Source organism: Engraulis encrasicolus, chromosome 7, assembly GCF_034702125.1.
Source record: "Engraulis encrasicolus isolate BLACKSEA-1 chromosome 7, IST_EnEncr_1.0, whole genome shotgun sequence".
Classification (NCBI taxonomy): Eukaryota; Metazoa; Chordata; class Actinopteri; order Clupeiformes; family Engraulidae; genus Engraulis; species Engraulis encrasicolus.
The window spans coordinates 26,591,878-26,610,376 of record NC_085863.1 but is presented as its reverse complement, the minus strand read 5'-3'; the positions used below and the strand labels follow the sequence as shown (position 1 = coordinate 26,610,376).

The 18,499-nt window shown below is 40.6% G+C and overlaps 2 protein-coding genes across 4 annotated transcripts in view; both read right to left on the bottom strand.

The window, feature by feature from the left end:
* Positions 1 to 1,035: 1,035 nt before the first annotated feature.
* On the bottom strand, positions 1,036 to 4,298 carry bnip1b (BCL2 interacting protein 1b). Its single transcript, XM_063202441.1, is given in 6 exon segments — positions 1,036 to 2,216; positions 2,932 to 3,050; positions 3,196 to 3,300; positions 3,476 to 3,567; positions 3,832 to 3,924; positions 4,104 to 4,298. Coding segments are annotated over 6 exon segments (690 nt in total). The 5' UTR covers positions 4,188 to 4,298; the 3' UTR covers positions 1,036 to 2,019.
* Positions 4,299 to 5,480: 1,182 nt separating this feature from the next.
* crebrf (creb3 regulatory factor) overlaps positions 5,481 to 18,499 on the bottom strand; it is a 39,525-nt gene continuing 26,506 nt past the window's right edge. For all 3 annotated transcript variants that reach the window (XM_063203173.1, XM_063203172.1, XM_063203174.1), the window contains 3 exons: positions 17,780 to 17,853; positions 17,196 to 17,318; positions 5,481 to 16,720 (listed from right to left, as the gene is read on the bottom strand). In XM_063203173.1, coding sequence (XP_063059243.1) covers positions 16,602 to 16,720; positions 17,196 to 17,318; positions 17,780 to 17,853 — 316 coding nt within the window. In that variant the 3' untranslated portion in view covers positions 5,481 to 16,601. The remainder of the gene's footprint in view (positions 16,721 to 17,195; positions 17,319 to 17,779; positions 17,854 to 18,499) is intronic.

The following is an 18,499-nucleotide window of genomic DNA, read 5'->3' as shown; positions in this document are numbered from 1 at the left end:
TTTGGTATTTATTTTTTTGAGAGTATGCATGATGTCTTAATCTCAGTGCAGCTGCAAATGTCAAGTGCTCTTTGTTTCAGAGTATTTTATATTTAGGTGCAGTTTTCTTTTAGTTGGACGAATACTGTAAATACCTTCATATTTTTACTAACTTCCTTTTGCTGTTGTAAGAAGTGAGTTATTATTATGAAAAGTTATGGTGTAATGCAGTGTTTTTAAACAAGCATAATATAAAATGGTACTTCAGCTGAATGTGAAACCATTAGCAAAAAAAACCCAACTGGCCATAATAAATATCAATACAGGTGATTTTCGTGTCTTATGAAATATTTGTGTTCTCATCAAAGGCAAGGATAATGCATTTTTGCATGTGGGGAACCCATGTCTCGAAGGCCATTTACGGCCCTTGGGGACGTTTTATCTGGAATCCGACATATATTTAATGTGAAGCTGCATAACATTAAAATTGATACATTTTGTAAAGGAATCTTAGAAATTACATTTGCAATACAATTAAGTTATATTCATATGACCTAGAGAATGTGGAGTCTGTTTTAAAAGGTGGCTGCTTTCAATAAAGGCCTAAAGTGCCGGGAGAAATCCTGGTTTGTGTTCATAGTATGGCCCTCTGAGGACTTTTACTGCCCTTGGAGGAATTTGAAGTGGCCCCTCGAATGAAAAAGGTTCCCCATCCCTGGCCTAGGCCTACTGTACAGTATGACAAATTGTTTCGTCTGACACTTCAATTGAATTGTAACGGCTGATTTGACTTTAAAGAATACCATTCATCCCAGGCATGCTAGTATAACAGTGCAGTTGTAAGCAACAGTCTTTCTTTTTGGAGCTTAAGGCATTTCACTCTTCATACAAAAACCTTCTTCAGTTCTGTTCTAGAGATTCAGTCAGTCCAGAACAGAGGAAAGATTTTGGCTAACAGGTGGAATTCAAGGTCCAAATGCATAATCAGTTGCTTACAAACTTAACCGTTTCATCTTACACGGTTTCATAGTGGAAGTCAGTCTTGACACAGTTAAGTCAGTTTCACATTTCAATGTACATATTTTACAAAATGCAACACTGAATTGTTAAAAAAGAGTATCACAGGTCATTAAAATGGCATAGGACAAAACACACCTTCACTGACCACATGCATAAAAAAGATGGAGCAGCAGATTCTGTAAAGGTAGCCTGACCCCTAGTGGAATTGTTAGAAATGTCTTACAAAGTCACTGAAAAATAACCTACCTAAGTTGTATCCACCACCACCACAACAAAAACCTCAAAACAAAACAAAACCACTAAAACATAAAAATTGAGAAAGAAAAGAAATCAAGTACTAACGTGCCATGTATGTGAAATACAATGAAACACAGTGAAAAGTATAACCTCTTCTGGTAAATATTGTTATAAGGTAGTTTACCCACACAAGACAAACGATTCGATCATATATCAGGTAATTGCGGATGAACATTTCTGACCTGATCAATTTGTTCGAAAATAAATAAAGACTGAAACTAGAAAAAAATATATACAAACAGTAAGTCTGTGCATAAAACAATCAGTACAAACAAATGTGCACACTATGTGTTCTACTCTGGCAGCAGTCACCACTAGTCTTTTTACAAAAACTACATCATTATATGATAATGAAAATCTTCCATTCTAGGTCTCTGTGAACTCTTCAGACAGACGACATACCAGTGTGTACTTTTGAGGAAAGCAGCGTTTCCTCTGGTTCAGTAGATGAACTTTATCCCCATTTTATAACAAAGCAAATAATGTAAACAAGTGCCCATGTGTAAGAGGCTGAAATTAAGTCTTCCAACACACTACCACATTATTGATGCTATAGTTTTTAATTGTCGCCATGTCTAAAAATCATACCAAGTGTAAAATATATTTCCTTCTCGCGCACTCTGCGTCGTCAAATGCTCTCGTCCCTGTTCTATAATATTTCTAAGCAAAAAAAAAGAAATGATGTTCAGGTTCCCAGTTACAAAAACCTTGCCTCTAGTAGGGTCAAAGGTACTGCATGAGTCTCTTCTTCACTATGTAGATTACGGTGGCCAGAAACAAAGCAAGAGCCAGGAAGAGGAGCAGTCTGTCTGTGACCTCTCGCCTGTTGTATTTGGAGATCAGCTTCCTCCCCAGAAGGATGGCTCCATTCAGTGCCTTGAACTCCTCGCTCGTCTCCAGGACAGTTCTCGAAGAGATTGCTGCAGAAGGACAGAATTGTGATATCATATGTTGTACAAATTCAATATTTTATTTGTTGCATGCTGTCTTGTGCTGGCACAATTGGCAGTGAAATGAAGGTTGCAACTGCACTCCACTGGGTAGTAATAAATAATAAATAAAAAATAGATAAAGAAGGGGGAAACAATAATAAAAGGAAAAGATGGCCTAAGAATTTAAAAAGTGGATGGCTTGAGGGAAGAAACTCATGCGCAATCTCTCTGTCCTGCATTGTATTGAGCGCAGTCGCTTCCCTGAGGGCAGCCTTTGAAACATGAAACGGCTAGGATGGAAGGAGTCTTTCATCATCCTGTTTGCCTTTGTCTTTGCTCTTCTTGAATATACGCATCTCTTGCAGCCCTAGAAGGATGGTCCCGGTGAGTTTTTTCAGCAGAGTACATTACTCTACAAGGCTGCCCTATCTGGTGCCCCATTAGGAGACCTTTGATTAGGAGAGCTCCAGACTTTAGGTTGAGAATATATGTAGATCCCTTGGCGCTGTAGATGACGGTAGCACACATCTCATGCAAACGCCAAAGAAAGAGAAGATGGAGGGGACAACGCCCCCTTGGGGGACCAAACTTGAGCGCTCTCCTTTGCATTGGGTAGACGTGGTTTGGGGTATCTTACTCGAATAGACAATTCTTTGATTTAACCATGTTCTCAAACTACCCTGCTGAACCTGTTATGGCTTACCTAGGCCATCAAGGGTCCCTGCACTCTGCTGGACCTGCTGGACCATCAAGCGGTTGATGCTCCTTAGGGACTCCGTAATGTCCCTGGAGGTCTGGGGCAGGTTCTCCTCACTGGATTTCCTAAATACATGAAGTAAAATTAAAAACCCAAATCAACAGATCAATCAGACGGTTCACTAAATTGTTATGATTGCTTCATTGTTGCACAATCATGTTTTGCGCAGGCATGCGAGAAAGAGAGAGCAGCATGCTTTGGAGGCCTCACCTGAGTTTAAGGGACGAGTTCCCCCCACTGAATAGTTCATCTCTCTCTGTGTTGTCTATGAGGAGCTTGCAAGTTAGATTTGCCTTCCGCCACATTGCCTGGTTACTGAAAGATTAACAGTTACAGGTATAGGCCTATTGTACAGCAAAGAGAAGGATATATATTTTTAAATCTAACTAAAAAACAAGTTTAAAACAAATGCCACAGATGGCCACGTAAAGCTCAAGTTATTCACTGAAGAAATTCTCTCATTAATTTAACTCATTTAGCAACTCCTTACCTCACCATCTGTTTTCGATGACCATCTGCTTCACACAGGATGGCACTTTTATCTGCCTCACTGTCTTGTTCCCTCGCCAGCTGTTCGAAATGCTGAGAAAGAAAAGGGGCAACATGTTTGTAACTGGGACTGATAAACGCGCGCGCACACACACGCACGCACACCTTCTATCAAAAGACAATTTTCTCATTTATGGCAACTTTTCGAATCTTTGAAAGAAACAACATGTTAGACCTACATGTTGGCTATCCTTTACTGACTGACATCAAATGGAAAACACGAGGTAATGACTACGACTACCCGATGGACACGGAACGATTCTTCAAAGCAACAAAAGAAACGGGAACTCAACTCACCTGTATCTTCCGTCTTAGTTGACGAAATTTGTCTTTGACTTTAAGATTCAAGTCATCAAGTGTAAATTGGGGTCCCGAACAATCCCGTATATCCTAATTTGCATCAACGCAAATTAAGAGTGGGAGAAAGAAATACATAATAATGTCAAGTTCAAGAATGCTGACCTAAACGTCTATGGAAAGAGACACATTGTGTAGCTTGACGTTTTGTTGTTTCACCAGTACCTCTGAAAAAGCAATCTCAGCATTGACAAGGGAATTTTTGAGCTTACCTGTATTAGTGCCTTTAGTTGTAGATCATTTTTAATAATTTCTTGACTACAAATTCATACCCCAACCTCTGACACTGCCGCCATATTTTTTGTTTTGGAAGATGGTGTTTAGCGATTGGCTACGAGAGGTAACGGTTGTTCTTTTGTGGTAGTGCTACCTCCGAGGCACTTCACTGCCACCCATCGGCCTAACTAGTAACTACGGCAGATATCATCAGAGTAATAAGTAAAATAGTAATTTCTGACCATTTACATCCTCCCATACCTAATTTAAAAACAGCTATTTAGAATAGTAAGGCCTTCTTGATTGTGCAACCATGGAAACAGATTAAATTGGGGCCAGAGGCAAATATTCTAGAGCAGGGTGTAGGTCAGACACACGGTGGGGAAACTCAGGCCCAGGGTCCACTTGCGGCCTGCTGAGCCTTCATCTGGCACACAGAGCCAGCTTTTACAGTCTATGATAACAAAGGGACACCACTGTCATCGAATCAACACCCTTTTCCTGTGTGCGGTTAGGCTGGGAAGTCCCATGATGCTTTTGTATAATCGTTCCGATCTGAAAGACACTAATCTCACTTGTGATTAGGTCTGGTGGTACCAGGCAAATCTGGGGTGGTTTTGTGTTCCCAATGTATAGTAGCTATTGTTAGCAGACTCAGTGATCTAAAGTCCAAGATGTGTACCTCAAGAAACGTTTTGGTTGATGGGAAAGGTGACGTGTCTTAAAGCTACCAAAAGAAATGCAGTTGCTCACTAACATGACCTAGCCGGGCGGTGGAAATAATCACAGACAGACTTTAATAGGCTCTTGTATTGTAGGCTACAAGATAACGAAACAGGCCCATATTATTCATTAAGATGCACCAATTTAGGCCTACTTTTAAAGGCCCACCTAATCTGCATGCTGCTGCATGTAGTCCAAAACACACTAACTCAGCTAAGCAATGACATTTTCCCTCACAGCCCTTCATTATTTAAAGGTGCACTGTGTAAGATGGCCAGAGTAGGTATTGCAACTATGCTGTTCAGTGAAACTGGGCTTCCTTTTTTAATATTCATGAATATTTACTAATTAATTAACTAATATTTACTAGTTTGACCAAAGTACAGAAAGTATTTCAGCTAAAAATGCCTATTTCTGGAAATTCAAATGGCGGACTATGGAGAAGATTCCCCTTTTCATGTGTGAAAAGTGTAATTTTTCCCAGCCATAATGAATACTTAGAATTTGAAGCTAACATTCGTGAATGGGCAGCATAAATTCTGGAAATTAACTACTAAAATTATTACTCATTGCACCTTAAATGCAAGTCATAAAGTGCATCATAGTAAGCTAACTTGAAGAACTGAAAAACATGACTCGAACAAAACGTATATGGTTTCTAATGTTTATTTTCATATTAAAATCAATAACAGAATTAGACTACCATGGTTACAAGCAAACTGTGGTACCAACTCCGGGCTGATACAATGGTGTGACATAATGAAAAGGTAATAATAGAAAATAAAAATAAGAGAAAAAAGAAACAAGTGAACAAAAAAAGAAAAGAGAAATGAGGCACAATTACACAAGTAGACATCTTCTCAAAAACCAATCACCACTGTCTCTACAAGCCTACTTCACATCTGCATCACATGTACAAAGCTTAATGATCTAGATTGAGTCTCCAATTAATTATGCCTCAAAAACAAAAAGAAAAGAGAAGAATCAAAACAAACATGGAAAAAATAACAGAAAACCAAGAAATAAGCAGACCATCCGAAGTATAACCCCAGCACAACATTTAAACATAAATATAACAACTGTCAAGATATTGTATTTGAACAGGCATATATGTGAAACTACAAATATAGACATTGCTAATAGGATCAAGTTAATGTTTAAGTCAGCAGGATACACCTCTGCAGATTTGCTGAAGAATTTCACCAAGAGTTCTAGAACAGAGCACTTAGCAATGAGATACAGCCTTCCTAGAGTGACAAGAGATTTTACACTTGAGGGGGGGTACGCACACAGTACTAGCTACGTAAAGATCCCATGCTAAAATTATCTAAAAGTTTTACCATACAACATCTGAAGCATTACATCAAGATCATGAGTTACCGTGTGACCTTTTTTTTCTTCACTTTTTTTTCTTTTCCATTCTGAAACGATGGGTGAGACTGTTGTAATCGTATTTGAATTGATTGTGTTGTATGGATTTCAGTGGTTCTTGTTTGCTGTAACCACAACTAATGTTGAGGGTCAAATTTGCTCTCACACCATTAAAGTTTGTATATTATATATAAATATACATTTTGGCAAGTTTGGAAGGAGATGTAAATCACTGCGACGTGTAGGTCTGTCTGCCTGCCTGCCTGGCTGCATGTGCACAAGTTGAGAAGAGCGTTTAGACAGGATTTTTTTTCCTTAAACATCATCAGTACGGGTCGGTTGGCCTTCTTGTCGTGTGTGTGTGGGTGTGTGTGTATGCATTAGTCTACATTGAGCCCAGTGCAGGAGGGAGGGAGGGTGTGTGTGTGGTCCAATCACCCATGTTATAAGGGGAGGGAGAGACAGATCAATGGCCACTGGCCGCGCTACTCCACAGTATCCCCAGCTTCTCACCTGCCTGCTCCAAACGAGGCCCCTTGGCAAATTAACACCCAACTCCCCATAGTAGAACGAGCCAGTTCTTCCACCCAAACCTGACTGTCCCGATAGAGAGAAGGGCATGGACATGTACAGCATGTCTTTGGAGAGGGGCATAGACAGTGAGGGTACAGTCAACTATACTAACTCCCGTCCTCCACCTGTGCTTGTGGCCTCCCGCTGACGCCCTGCTGACATGGAGAAAACAATTATGTTTCCTCGCTGCCAGCCTAGCCACACTAACCATTGGGGGAATTTTTCCCATTGAACATCTATCCGGTTGCAAAATAAGAAAGTGACCTTTGAATTGGGCTTTTGCGAGATCTTGAATTAAACTTCTGTCATCTATGACATCTTGCTACGTCAACACGAAGCCAGAATCACAAGGGAGGATGGGATTAAGATAATGGAAAGAAACCCCATGTCTCTGGAGAGGGCCGTAGACATGTGCAGCATGTCTTTGGAAAGGGGTGTCAGGGGGGTGTGGGTGTGGGAGCAGGGGACCAAGGCCTTGGCACTGGTGTATATAGAATATAAAATAGAACGCAGTGAGAAGCAGGTCATGCTTCTGGTTCGCTCACTGCCACAGGGAGAGGCAATGGTGTCTTCCTCAATTGCGGCGAAAAGAAAAGGGAAAAAAAAGAAGAAACAAAATTGTAAATAAAAACGAAAAAAGAATGTTGCGCCAAGCCTGGCCCTCAGTCACTTAGGCTGTTCAAGTATGGATTTCTTGTTTTTCTTTTTTTATCTTTTTGTTTTGAATTCAGCACCGTGGGCAATGAGACATAACCTCAAACTAAAGTTCCCAAAATCAACGTTTTTTTTTGTTTTTGCTTTCTACCAATGTCTTTGTATACATGTCTCTGTGTGTCCATGTTTCTGTTTAAACTCACTACGACTGAGTATTGACAGACTTGCTCCAGAGAACCAAAATGGGAAGTAAAAAAATAAAAATAAAAAATAACAAAAAAAAAGAACAAACAAAGCCAAGTGGGTTTCTACTTTCGGGGAGAAATACAGGGCAGGACAAGACAGGAACACAAACGATCCCATGCTGCGTCACTGTCACCACGCCAACTGAGAGAGCTGGTCTGTAAGCACCACTTTTTATTTGATTTAGAGTCCAGTCCAAAACACTGAACTGCAATCAGTCCAGTCACTTCTTTGTATGGCTGTCTTCAGTTACGAACAGGTCTGGGATCCAACCATGTGCACCTCGGTGTTTGTATGTGTGTCATGCTGCGTTGACGCAAACCATTGTTTGGTATTCTGTCCAGGAGTGACTGCAGAAGGCCATTTGCAAAAGGGTTAGGTGTGTGTGTGTGTGTGTGTGTGTGTGTGTGCGTTTGTGTTTCATGTGTGCTCGTGTATGTTTTCACACTTTAGTGTGTGTGTGCATGCGTGTGTGAGACAGAGTGAAAGCCAGCAGTCCGCGGCACAGTAGAGAGACCAAGGAATTCGAGAGGCACAATTATCTTTTTCACGTTTGTGAGGAGACACAAACTGTTGAGGCTCTGCCATTGTCTCAAGCAGGTCTGATCTACCTTCGCAAAAGTGGAGGGTTCTCAAAGCCCACAGAACCCAATGGAAGTCAGTTTGTGGGCGTAGCTGGGTAGTGAGAGCAATTCATCAACATTGTCATGGGTGGAATCATGTATGTCTACTGATGTTCAAGATAAGTGACAGTGGAAACTGAGGATAACAAGTCAGGGTGAACAGAAAAACAAAATGGTATGGCAAGTCTTGAGTCGAGGGCCAAATACAAAAGGCAAAAAATTAATAATAATAATAATAATAATAATACAATTCCATCAAACAATTCAAACTTGTGCACCAATTTACAGATTTTGAGCATAAATACAAAACGAAAGAAGAAAATGACGACAAAAATTGAAACAGAAAAAGGGACACAGAACTACAGAAACAGCTCAAAATGAATCTACAATATGATTGCAGCACTCTTTGGAAAGCCTCTCGCCCCACCATATATACACCATCAGACACATAATAATTTCTTTGCGTAAAAAGACGTTCTTCTCTCAATATTGAATTGAATCCTTTGAAGGAAGACTACATTCATCATTTAAAATAGAGCCTGCAAGGAGGCAGAGCAGCGACAGTTTTCCATTCGGCCCAGGTCCACCACCACAGCCTCTCTGTTACAATTTGAAAACATCACAACAAATTGTGTTTAGCTTCTTGGCATGATGGGAGGAGAAGGAGGAGGAGGAATATTGTGTATCCATAAAAAAAATAATCTCAAGACTTGATCAAGTTTGGATTCTTGTTTTTTGAATAAGGCACCTGATTTTGCAGGCATCGTATTAAAAATAAATGTTGGACATTTTGTTGGAAAATAAAAATAAAACGAGTGCAATATACGGGCTGTATCTCTTTTTTTGTGGTTGTGTATTATTTATATTTTTTTGTCATAAAAATACTTGGAACGCCAAGGATAGCTTAACTGCATGTGAATATGTTAGGCACCCTTTGCAAATCCTCCTCTTTCTTACACTTGTGCTCATTGCTTAGGCTTGGAGATGGTGGGCGGAAACCTTCACCACAAACGGCCCCCCATTTGACGCAAAGCACTCGTGTCAACAACTCTGTTCCAATGACAGAAGAGAACACACATGTCAAAAATGAGCAGGATCTACATGCACAGTGTCCATGCCTTTCACATAGTCTCTGCATCGAAGTGCTTCATGTTAAAGATACCATATCATTACCAAAAATAAAGGTCTATATACACACGCACACACACACACACAACTTTTAGAGCACAGGGAACAGGCTCATACAAGCTAAGAAGGATATCTGCAGTGATGATATGTAGGAATGCTTCTGTAATGCTTCTGAACAACATTGGATCTGTTAGATTCTGTAATACAGTATACAAGTCTATGAAAAGTTTTGCTCTTGAAACACAGGAGCATTGTTTTCTTTATATAGAGAGAGGCATTAGATCAGTGTGACAAGAGCTTAGCGTTGCACTGAAAAGCTTTTTTTTTACAAATAGGTTCATAAAGAAAGTGCTCGAAAAGCAAAAAAACAAACAACAAAATAAAAATAAAAAGCCTACAGCATAACTGGTTAAATATGTTAAAAATATGATATTCATTTAGGAAAAGTAACACAAGCTTCCATAGATTAATAAAATATGCTTTACGCCTTTCCTCGCTACAGGAAAAAACAAGAAATGAAACAAAAATCCCACAATGCGTCTGATTCAGTTGCAAAAGAAAAGCCTCTCTAAATTTATCAGAACAATTCACTTCATAGGTTAACATCCAAAAACTTGTGGAGAAATGTGTTGAACAAAATGAACAGAGAAGGGAGAAATGAAAAAAATAAAATAAAAAGTAGCCGAGCTACAGACTGCAAACAGCAACATATAGCGCTTTACCGAAGGGAATATAAGCTGCATAGCACACTATTAGGGATCCCTAAAGTTCTAAAGGCGGGCCAAACAACTCTAGAGGGATATTTGCATGCCAGATATCAGTCGAGTAGAGAGCACAAAGAGAGCGTGGACAAAATCACCAATTTGTTTGTTGTTGTTGTTGTTCTCAAATAATCAACAACAACAACCACCACCACCACCACCACCACCACCTACGGTATGTTTTATGTTACTGTGTCCTGGAGCACGGGTACAGCTAGAACCTCTCGCTGGTTCTCTCAGTCAATGTATCAATTAGACACAACTTAGAAACACTGAAAGCCCTAGTTAAAGCTAAATAATATGCAACATTAAGGAATGACTCTTTACAGAGGTCATTGGAGAGGGCCAGACCAGTACTGGTTCTCCTGGGTTCTGCCATACAGAGGCATAGAGCGGCAAACTTACTCAAGCACCAGCTCACAACACCTCCATGCCACGAAACAGCGAGAGGTGCCAGGAGAGCTCATTTTAGAACCTCTCCAAAAATGTCTCCATTCTTCTTCTGAAGACGCAGGTGTTCATAATACAAGCAAGCTTTTACATCTTTGATTTGGATGATTGCACAATGTAATTTTCTGATCGAAGCTATTGTTTTTCGTTGAGAATTATTCCAAATCAAATCAAACTTATTACGGCACATCAAAACCAAAACGACTTGCCAAAATGTCAAAGTGTAGGTTATATACAAGACAAACTACTGCGGTTTGCAACAGAAGCCCACTCCTATTAATATTTCCCAACATCCGACTAAGTAAAAATAGTAGCGTGATGCAGTAGCTTAATTTCTTAGTGATGTCTGTAAGATAGGATGCAAGAAACAATACATACAAAAATGAGTACTGGCTTTGCATTACAACCTTATTTTCCTTGTCTGTTAAAATGCCACAGAGTCTCCTGGTATATTTGAAGTTGCACAGCTTGTGTCCCATTTAGCTCGATGTCAAGAGAAACAAAACCGAAATGAACCAACCAGTTATTATAACACATGCCACCTTACTGTTGCCCCTGCTTGAGCCTTGATTTTTCAACTCCACCAAGAAAACAAAAATGGATGGAAATCCACATGCTCAAAGGAAAATCCGCACCTCATCCTCTCCGACTGTCCCTGTGCTATGCATATGGGTGGATGCCTATCCCATGCCTGACGCACAGGTTCTTACACTGTTTTCAGTGGATGTACGGTAGGCCTATATATCTGCCTTACTGTAGACAACACTATGAAAGAGACGATTCCTCGCCGCCTTAATCAAACTACTTATTCTGGACAAAAGAAAAGAATAAACTTGCACTTTTAGACATGCGTTTTAGCTTTTTTCCTGCTCTTTCTCAAACATATGGATGGGTTTTGAGGGGGAAAAGGCAAAAGGTTTTTCAGTACAAGTTCCCCAAAAGTGGCAAATGTCTTTGCCATACAGTACAGTGATAATAGTATTCCTTCTGAGCAACACATTACAGGAAAACAAAACACGCAACGTCTTATTTTCTGCTGCGTCTCAGAGCTTTCCCCCACGGCGTACAGGTACAAATTACTTTTTTTTTCTTCGATTATCGATTTTTATCTTTTTAAAAATATATAACAATATCATCATCACTCTCTGGAATCAAGCCCAGAAGAAATGTTGTCTACACTGTACATCGACCTGAAGAGGAACCCAGAGCAGAATTTGATTTTCCATAGGAAATGTCTACCGAAGGCAAATTAATTCATGACCATCAGAGTCATCAGGCATACACACTTCCATTCACACACACACACACACACGCACACATATACACCAAGGGCCCATTCTATAGAGGCATCTCGTCCCCAGACTCCCCCTCTGCCATCGCTGACCGCTCAGGTTGTTTAGTCACGTACTCTCTGCAGCATTCAACCAAGGCCAGGTTTTAGCAGCAAAAATGGAAGGAAAATGCATTTTCTTTTTTTCTCAACATTTTTCAGATTTTTAAAACAAAGTGCTTCTTTTTTCTTTTACATGTAATATAGAGATTGTAATATATATATATTTATAGACCTATATACAGAATAAAGAGATCGACAATACAGAGAGAACACTGCAACAATAATCACAAAAAACATTGGACGGTATAAAGTAAATTTAAATTTGAAGACTACACTGATAAGAGAAGGAAAATAGGCATATTCTGTCATCTGTTTAAGTCAAATACCGAGAATTTAAATATCAATCATGCTTGGACAGAGATAAAGGATCCTTTCCCTTTTTGTATTGAAACAAACAACCAACTAAAACAAAAGACGTACAATATCATCACTCGAGGGTCGTACACCCTGGGTCTTAGCTACGTATAGAAAGGCAGGGCTTTATGCTGAATTTATACTATGTATAAATCACTGTAAATAAGAGCTCAAAAGAAACACACAGAGGGGGCAGCTGACACCACTACAAGCTCTCTGACTTAGGCTGTTGACACGAGCAACGCATGTTAACACGCCTTGATGTATAACACAAATATCTCCTCCATTTACTATACATGGCATGCGTGTCAAGTATCAAAAATTCAGGGGACGCTACGCATTGACGCATAATGGCGCCGATGAGTAGGGATGCGCAGCCTTGCGGCACGCATCTGGATTCCTGGACTATGCAAGTCCCCTTATAGACAGGTGTATGCAGATGGAACACAAAAACTATTAGTTGGATAACCTACTACAACGCTCTTTTCATTCTAGATTCGGTTGACTACAAATGCTTGTCATGCTGCTCATTGCAATGAATCAAAAAAGGAAAAGTCAATTTCAATATGTTAAATCAACTGTATCTGATGTACAAATCAGAGTGAAAACAATCTCCAACATGGGCTATTCTTTCCAAATATAGTTTAGGGATCGTTTTTGGAACAGAATAACTGAATGAAAACACAGAACAGATTATCTGAAATCTTACTTCAGACAACACTAAAAAAATGTCAAGACTCCAATGGAGTTACAGAACAGTTAAACAACAGGAAAAAAGTGATAGCTAGCAATTGGTAATGGAATTAATAAAACAGCTTAGTTTCGTTTTTGTCAAAATCACCACTAGAGACAGACACATCTCACTACTGTCAAGATGCCTTGTCAAGCCTTGGTGCTTAAGACATGAGCACAAATAACAAAGATGCACGCACATTGTAACAGCATATCTATGTATAGCAATTCAAACTAACAAGAGCACACTGTTCAGCTTAGATTCACAACAGGACTTGCAAAGGGGATTGACCAAAAATGATTCCTCAGAGGGATTCAATGAAATACATATTGGATAATTCTGTTCTCAGCTCCTCCACAGTCAAAACTAAGGGAGACCTGTTCACAGAGGGAGTGCTGAAAGCTACCTTTGCACTCTACAAATGCACACAGAGCATTTCAAAAGACAAGAAGAAAAACACAGTCTTTTCCGCAACCCCATCAGAAAGACTCAGAAAGGCCATCGGTAAAAAAATATACAGACGTTAGTATCTTTTTTTTTTTCCTTCTAATTTCCATTGATGTGGCATGCTTGGTAAAGTGGCATTTTAGAATTCTTGTGTGGTTTTTGTGAATGGTAATCAATACAGTACTAGAACACAAGACAAGTACATACATATTTATACTATGCATAATCATGTACACAAATGTATACTAATCTACAAAATAATACAACTAAAGAAACAAACCTTTTGGTTATTTAAAAATAACATTACACATAGGCAAAAAATAAAGCTAATAAAGATAAAGGTAACCAAATTTTCTCTCTCGCTCCCGCCCTCTCTCTCTATATAGAACTATATACATATAAACACATGTATATAGATGCGCTCGCCACAACCAAGCACAAACGCAACCTTTAAGAAAATAAAAAGTTAGATGTAATAGATGTAATGGGAAATTGAACTGCAGGAATCAGCTCAACATGATGTGCCCCCTCCCCTCCTCTAACACGGATCAACCTTCCATGCCGACAGTACAGGAGTGCACTACGCCCAATGCAAATGAATGCTTCTTTCTGTTTATAAATTGGACCCAAGCAAATTTCACAGTTCGTTGAAAAAACAAAATCCCTGACCCCAGTCACTTTTCCTACATTCAATACGGTGTCAGGTAAGCTGTGCAAAACCTTACTTAGTCTGGCTTAGTAGCCATTTATCGTTGCATGTGTCTTTGGTACAAAAAAAAAGCAATCAAAATATAGTGTGCAAATATTTCATATATGTATATATAGATATTAATATTGAATATACTAATATTTATCTTTTTTTGTCGAAGAAAGAGCCCTGCCCCTACCCACCCAAATGCCATTCCCTTCCCACTTTTTCAGTACCAAAAGGAAAAAAAAAAAAGAGAGAAGTAAATGTATCTTAGATCAGAGCCATCTTATGGTACAATGCACAGACTCTGTGGCATACATCTGCACTTTCCCATGCTCCTATGTACATTCAAAGTAGCTTTTTTGTTAAGAGCAGAGGTGCACCGGCCGCGTGACCTCAAAAGGTCAAAAGGTCGCGTGCTAGCCTCTCTGCCTCCTCCTCCTCCGAGATAAAAATGGTCCACGACAGGCTCTCTACTCGGACGACTGAAATCAGCTCATTTCAACTACAAGGCACAATGAATCTGTTATTCAGTACAAATAAGAGCTCACACACCCACACACACACCCACCCAGACACATCCACCCACACACACACACACACACACACACACACACACACACCCCTCTAAGGAATCTTCAACACTATGTGAAGTGCTGTCCCAACAATAAGCTCCGTCCCCACAGTTCAGTCCTACATCAACACGATCAACACCTCACCCTTCCTCCCCAATACCACACTAGCTAGGGGTGTGCGGCACGCTATCCCTCCAATCACGTGAAGAAACTTCTACCAGGAAAACAAAAACACGTTATAAGGGTTGTCAATATGGGGCTCCATCTATGGATAAAGGTATTACGGCCGTAATCCTCTGCATCTTTGTCTTAAAACATCGGTTCACCAACGTTATCGTACAGACTCTGCTCTGTGGAGCGAAAATAAACACCAAACAGCCACAGCAATAAAGTAAGAACAACAAAGAAACCAAACCCCTTTCGAACAATTCTAAATGGATTTCTCCCACCAAAATCATCCAAACCACCAAGCTATAATCCTCTGAATCCAAACACTAAATACAACTACATTTTCTGTTGCTTTCTTGATTTTGAGTTTTCCAAAGGCGGCCTGTTGACACTTCTGTACATGAATGGGAATACGGACTGCGGCTGCTGGATGAATGTCAGAAAAGCTCCAATTAACCCAACATGTTTTTTTTGTCGTTGTTAAAACTGAAGGAGCAGCCATGTTGTCCATAGTGTTGAACTTATCAGGGCACAACATGGACTGAGATGGTCAGTCATTTGATTATCAAATGTATTTGTCTGCAGAAAGAAATGAACACAAGGCCATCTCTTAATGATTTTGATTGTTTTTTGTTTTTTTTCCTCCTGCACTTTTGTCTTGAGCTTGGACAAACCCCACAGCCGTGATTATTCTCGGCTTGGATTGGCTAATAAAGACGCAGGCAATGTGCAAGGTGATTAAGAGACATTCGTTGCAATCCACAGGTGGATTCCCATTACCAGTAGAGAAGCTTCACATACGCGTCCTTGGGTGATCGCTACAGGATATAGCTACAGCAACATCGGATTATTATTGTTTCGTTTGTGTTGTGTTGTTTCTGTGTTTGTGTTTTTTTTTTCTCCTTCTTTCATTCAAATTTTCGAAAGAAAAAAAAGGTATCGAGTACTGAAAGAAAAAGAAAAAAGAAAAAGGAATAATCTTCACAGGAGGTATCTTGTATATTGGCTTTAAATAGCGGGCCCTTGCGAACAGGTTTTTCTTCTAGTTTTTACATTTTTGTCTTTTTTTTTGTTTGTTGTTATACCAGCACATGCAGAGATGGTTGGAGAAATAAACAGTACTGAGTGCGGAGACTACTAACCACGGTTCTGTATGCTTGAACTGTACGTGAGTGGTGAGTTACATACATATACATATGTAAGTACAGTATGTATACATGTGCGTTGAAGTCGAGTGCGTAAATACGTACTGGATACCAGGGCTGGCATGTGGGTACTAGAAAGGGGCCCCATCGGCCACAAGGGGTGTTCAAGGGTCTTTTCGAGGGGGTGGGAGGTTGGGGGGTAAGGAGATCAGGGATGCATTTCCGGACCATGTGGGTCATGCAGACAACGGGCCGGTTACTGAGGCACGACGAGGACAACGATGGTGCAAGATGGCTTTTTTTTCTCTCTCCTTCGCTCCTCTCCTTCTTTTCTTTCTCTCTTGCTCAAGTGTTTTTCAGGCCCGGCTGTCCAACGCAGGCTCGGGAGAAGAAGGAAGGAGGGAGGGAGGAGAGAATATGAGGAAGGAAGGAGGGAGGGAGAGGGTGAGGGGCACCTCATCACTAGACTTTGGACGTGGGCACGCGCAGGCCCACCAGCCCTCCTGTGGGATCCCCCCTGCCCGTGGTCTCCAGAATCTGGTTCACAAAGTCCGACGTCTGCCCGGCAACTGGCGACTTCACTGCAAGGACCGAAAGTGAAAACACACACACACACACACACACACACACACACACACACACACACACACACACACACACACACACACACACACACACACACACACACACACACACACACACACACACACACACACACACACACACACACACACACACAATCAGACAGAGGGAAAGCAATGTACACACAACTATGCAGGCAGGCGTGCGCACACACACACACGCGGCAAAGGCGCGCACACACACACACAGACGCACACACAGTGGAATTTTTATCTCCCTTTAACACAACCTCGGAACCTCACCCAAGAATCCAAGTATTTCCTCATCTCCTTTGGCAGCAGTATCAAATGCCATACTTCATCTCTGACGTCTTCCTTAATAAATCTCTGAACCGTTTCAAACTTTTGGTTCGATATACTCAATCTGCTTCTGGGAGAGAACACTATGTGAAGACTGAGGAATGCAAGTAAGTACCCAATGTCTCCTCGATCAGCTTGTCCAGCTTCTCCGCCATGCTCATTCCCTTGTCCTCAGACGGATCCTGGACTCGCTTCACAATTTCCTCCTTGATGGCGTTTATCACAAACAGCAATCGATCTGTGGAGAGAGAGAGAGAGAGAGAGAGAGAGAGAGAGAGAGAGAGCAAGAGAGAAAGAGAGAGAGAGAGACAGAGAGAAAAAGACAGAAAGAAACAGAGAGAGAGAAAGAGAGACAGAGAGAAAAGATAGATAGACGAGGAGAGAGAGAGAAGGAGAGATTCAAAAGCAACCCAAAAATTCGTATTCATCCGCATTCAAAACTGGTCTACATTCCTTTTTTTCTGACACAGAAACATCATGATCTCTCTGGTGGTGCAGAGTCCACACAGCTCACAGTCATGTCATCATTTCTCACTTGTCTTGTGCCTGTGACTGGTTTTTAAGAAACCGTTTTGCTGGACATGTTACAAACACTAGGGAGGCGAATCGAATCACGACAGCATCTGACAAAATGTCAGGTTGAGAGGAATGCAAGTCTGGGATTGTTTGGTTTTGCGAGTGAGTGGGGAAACAATGTACCGTATTCAGTGCCAAGTCCCCACAGCTTGACCTTGTTGGCCTCGTACTGGGCTTTCTTCTTCAGCCGACAGGCCCTGCAGATACAGAGCAAGACAGAGACAGAGACAGAGACAGAGAGAGAGAGAGAGAGAGAGAGAGAGAGAGAGAGAGAGAGAGAGAGAGAGAGAGAGAGAGAGAGGGAGAGCGAGAGAGGGAGGGAGAGAGATGGAGGCAGCAATTGAGAGATGAAGTGAGGGAGGGAGAAGGAGAGATATAGGTACAGAGAGGGAGGGAGAAGGAGAGATACAGATAGGAAGATACAGAGAGGGAGGGAGATGGACACACACACACACAGCTTTAATGCACCATGACAAATAGAGAAGCTTCACAAAAAACGGTACTCATTGAAAAATTATTGCCAAATTTGATATTTACATGAAAGTTTACCAAGTAATAAACAAATATTTTCTACTATGGTCTAAGTACCAGTACAGTCATTTTTGCAGCTAAAAATGGCTATTTTTGGAAATTCAAAATGGCGGACCATGGAGAAGATCCTCCTTTTCATGTATGAAAAGTGCAATTTTTCCAGTCATAATGAATACTTAGAATTTGATGGTGGTGTTAAGTATTCATGAAAAAGGTAACATTAGTGAATGGGCAGCATGAATTCTGGAAATAAACAAATAAAAATCTCACACAGTGTCCCTTTAATGACCAAGCAGTACATTGTTTATCATT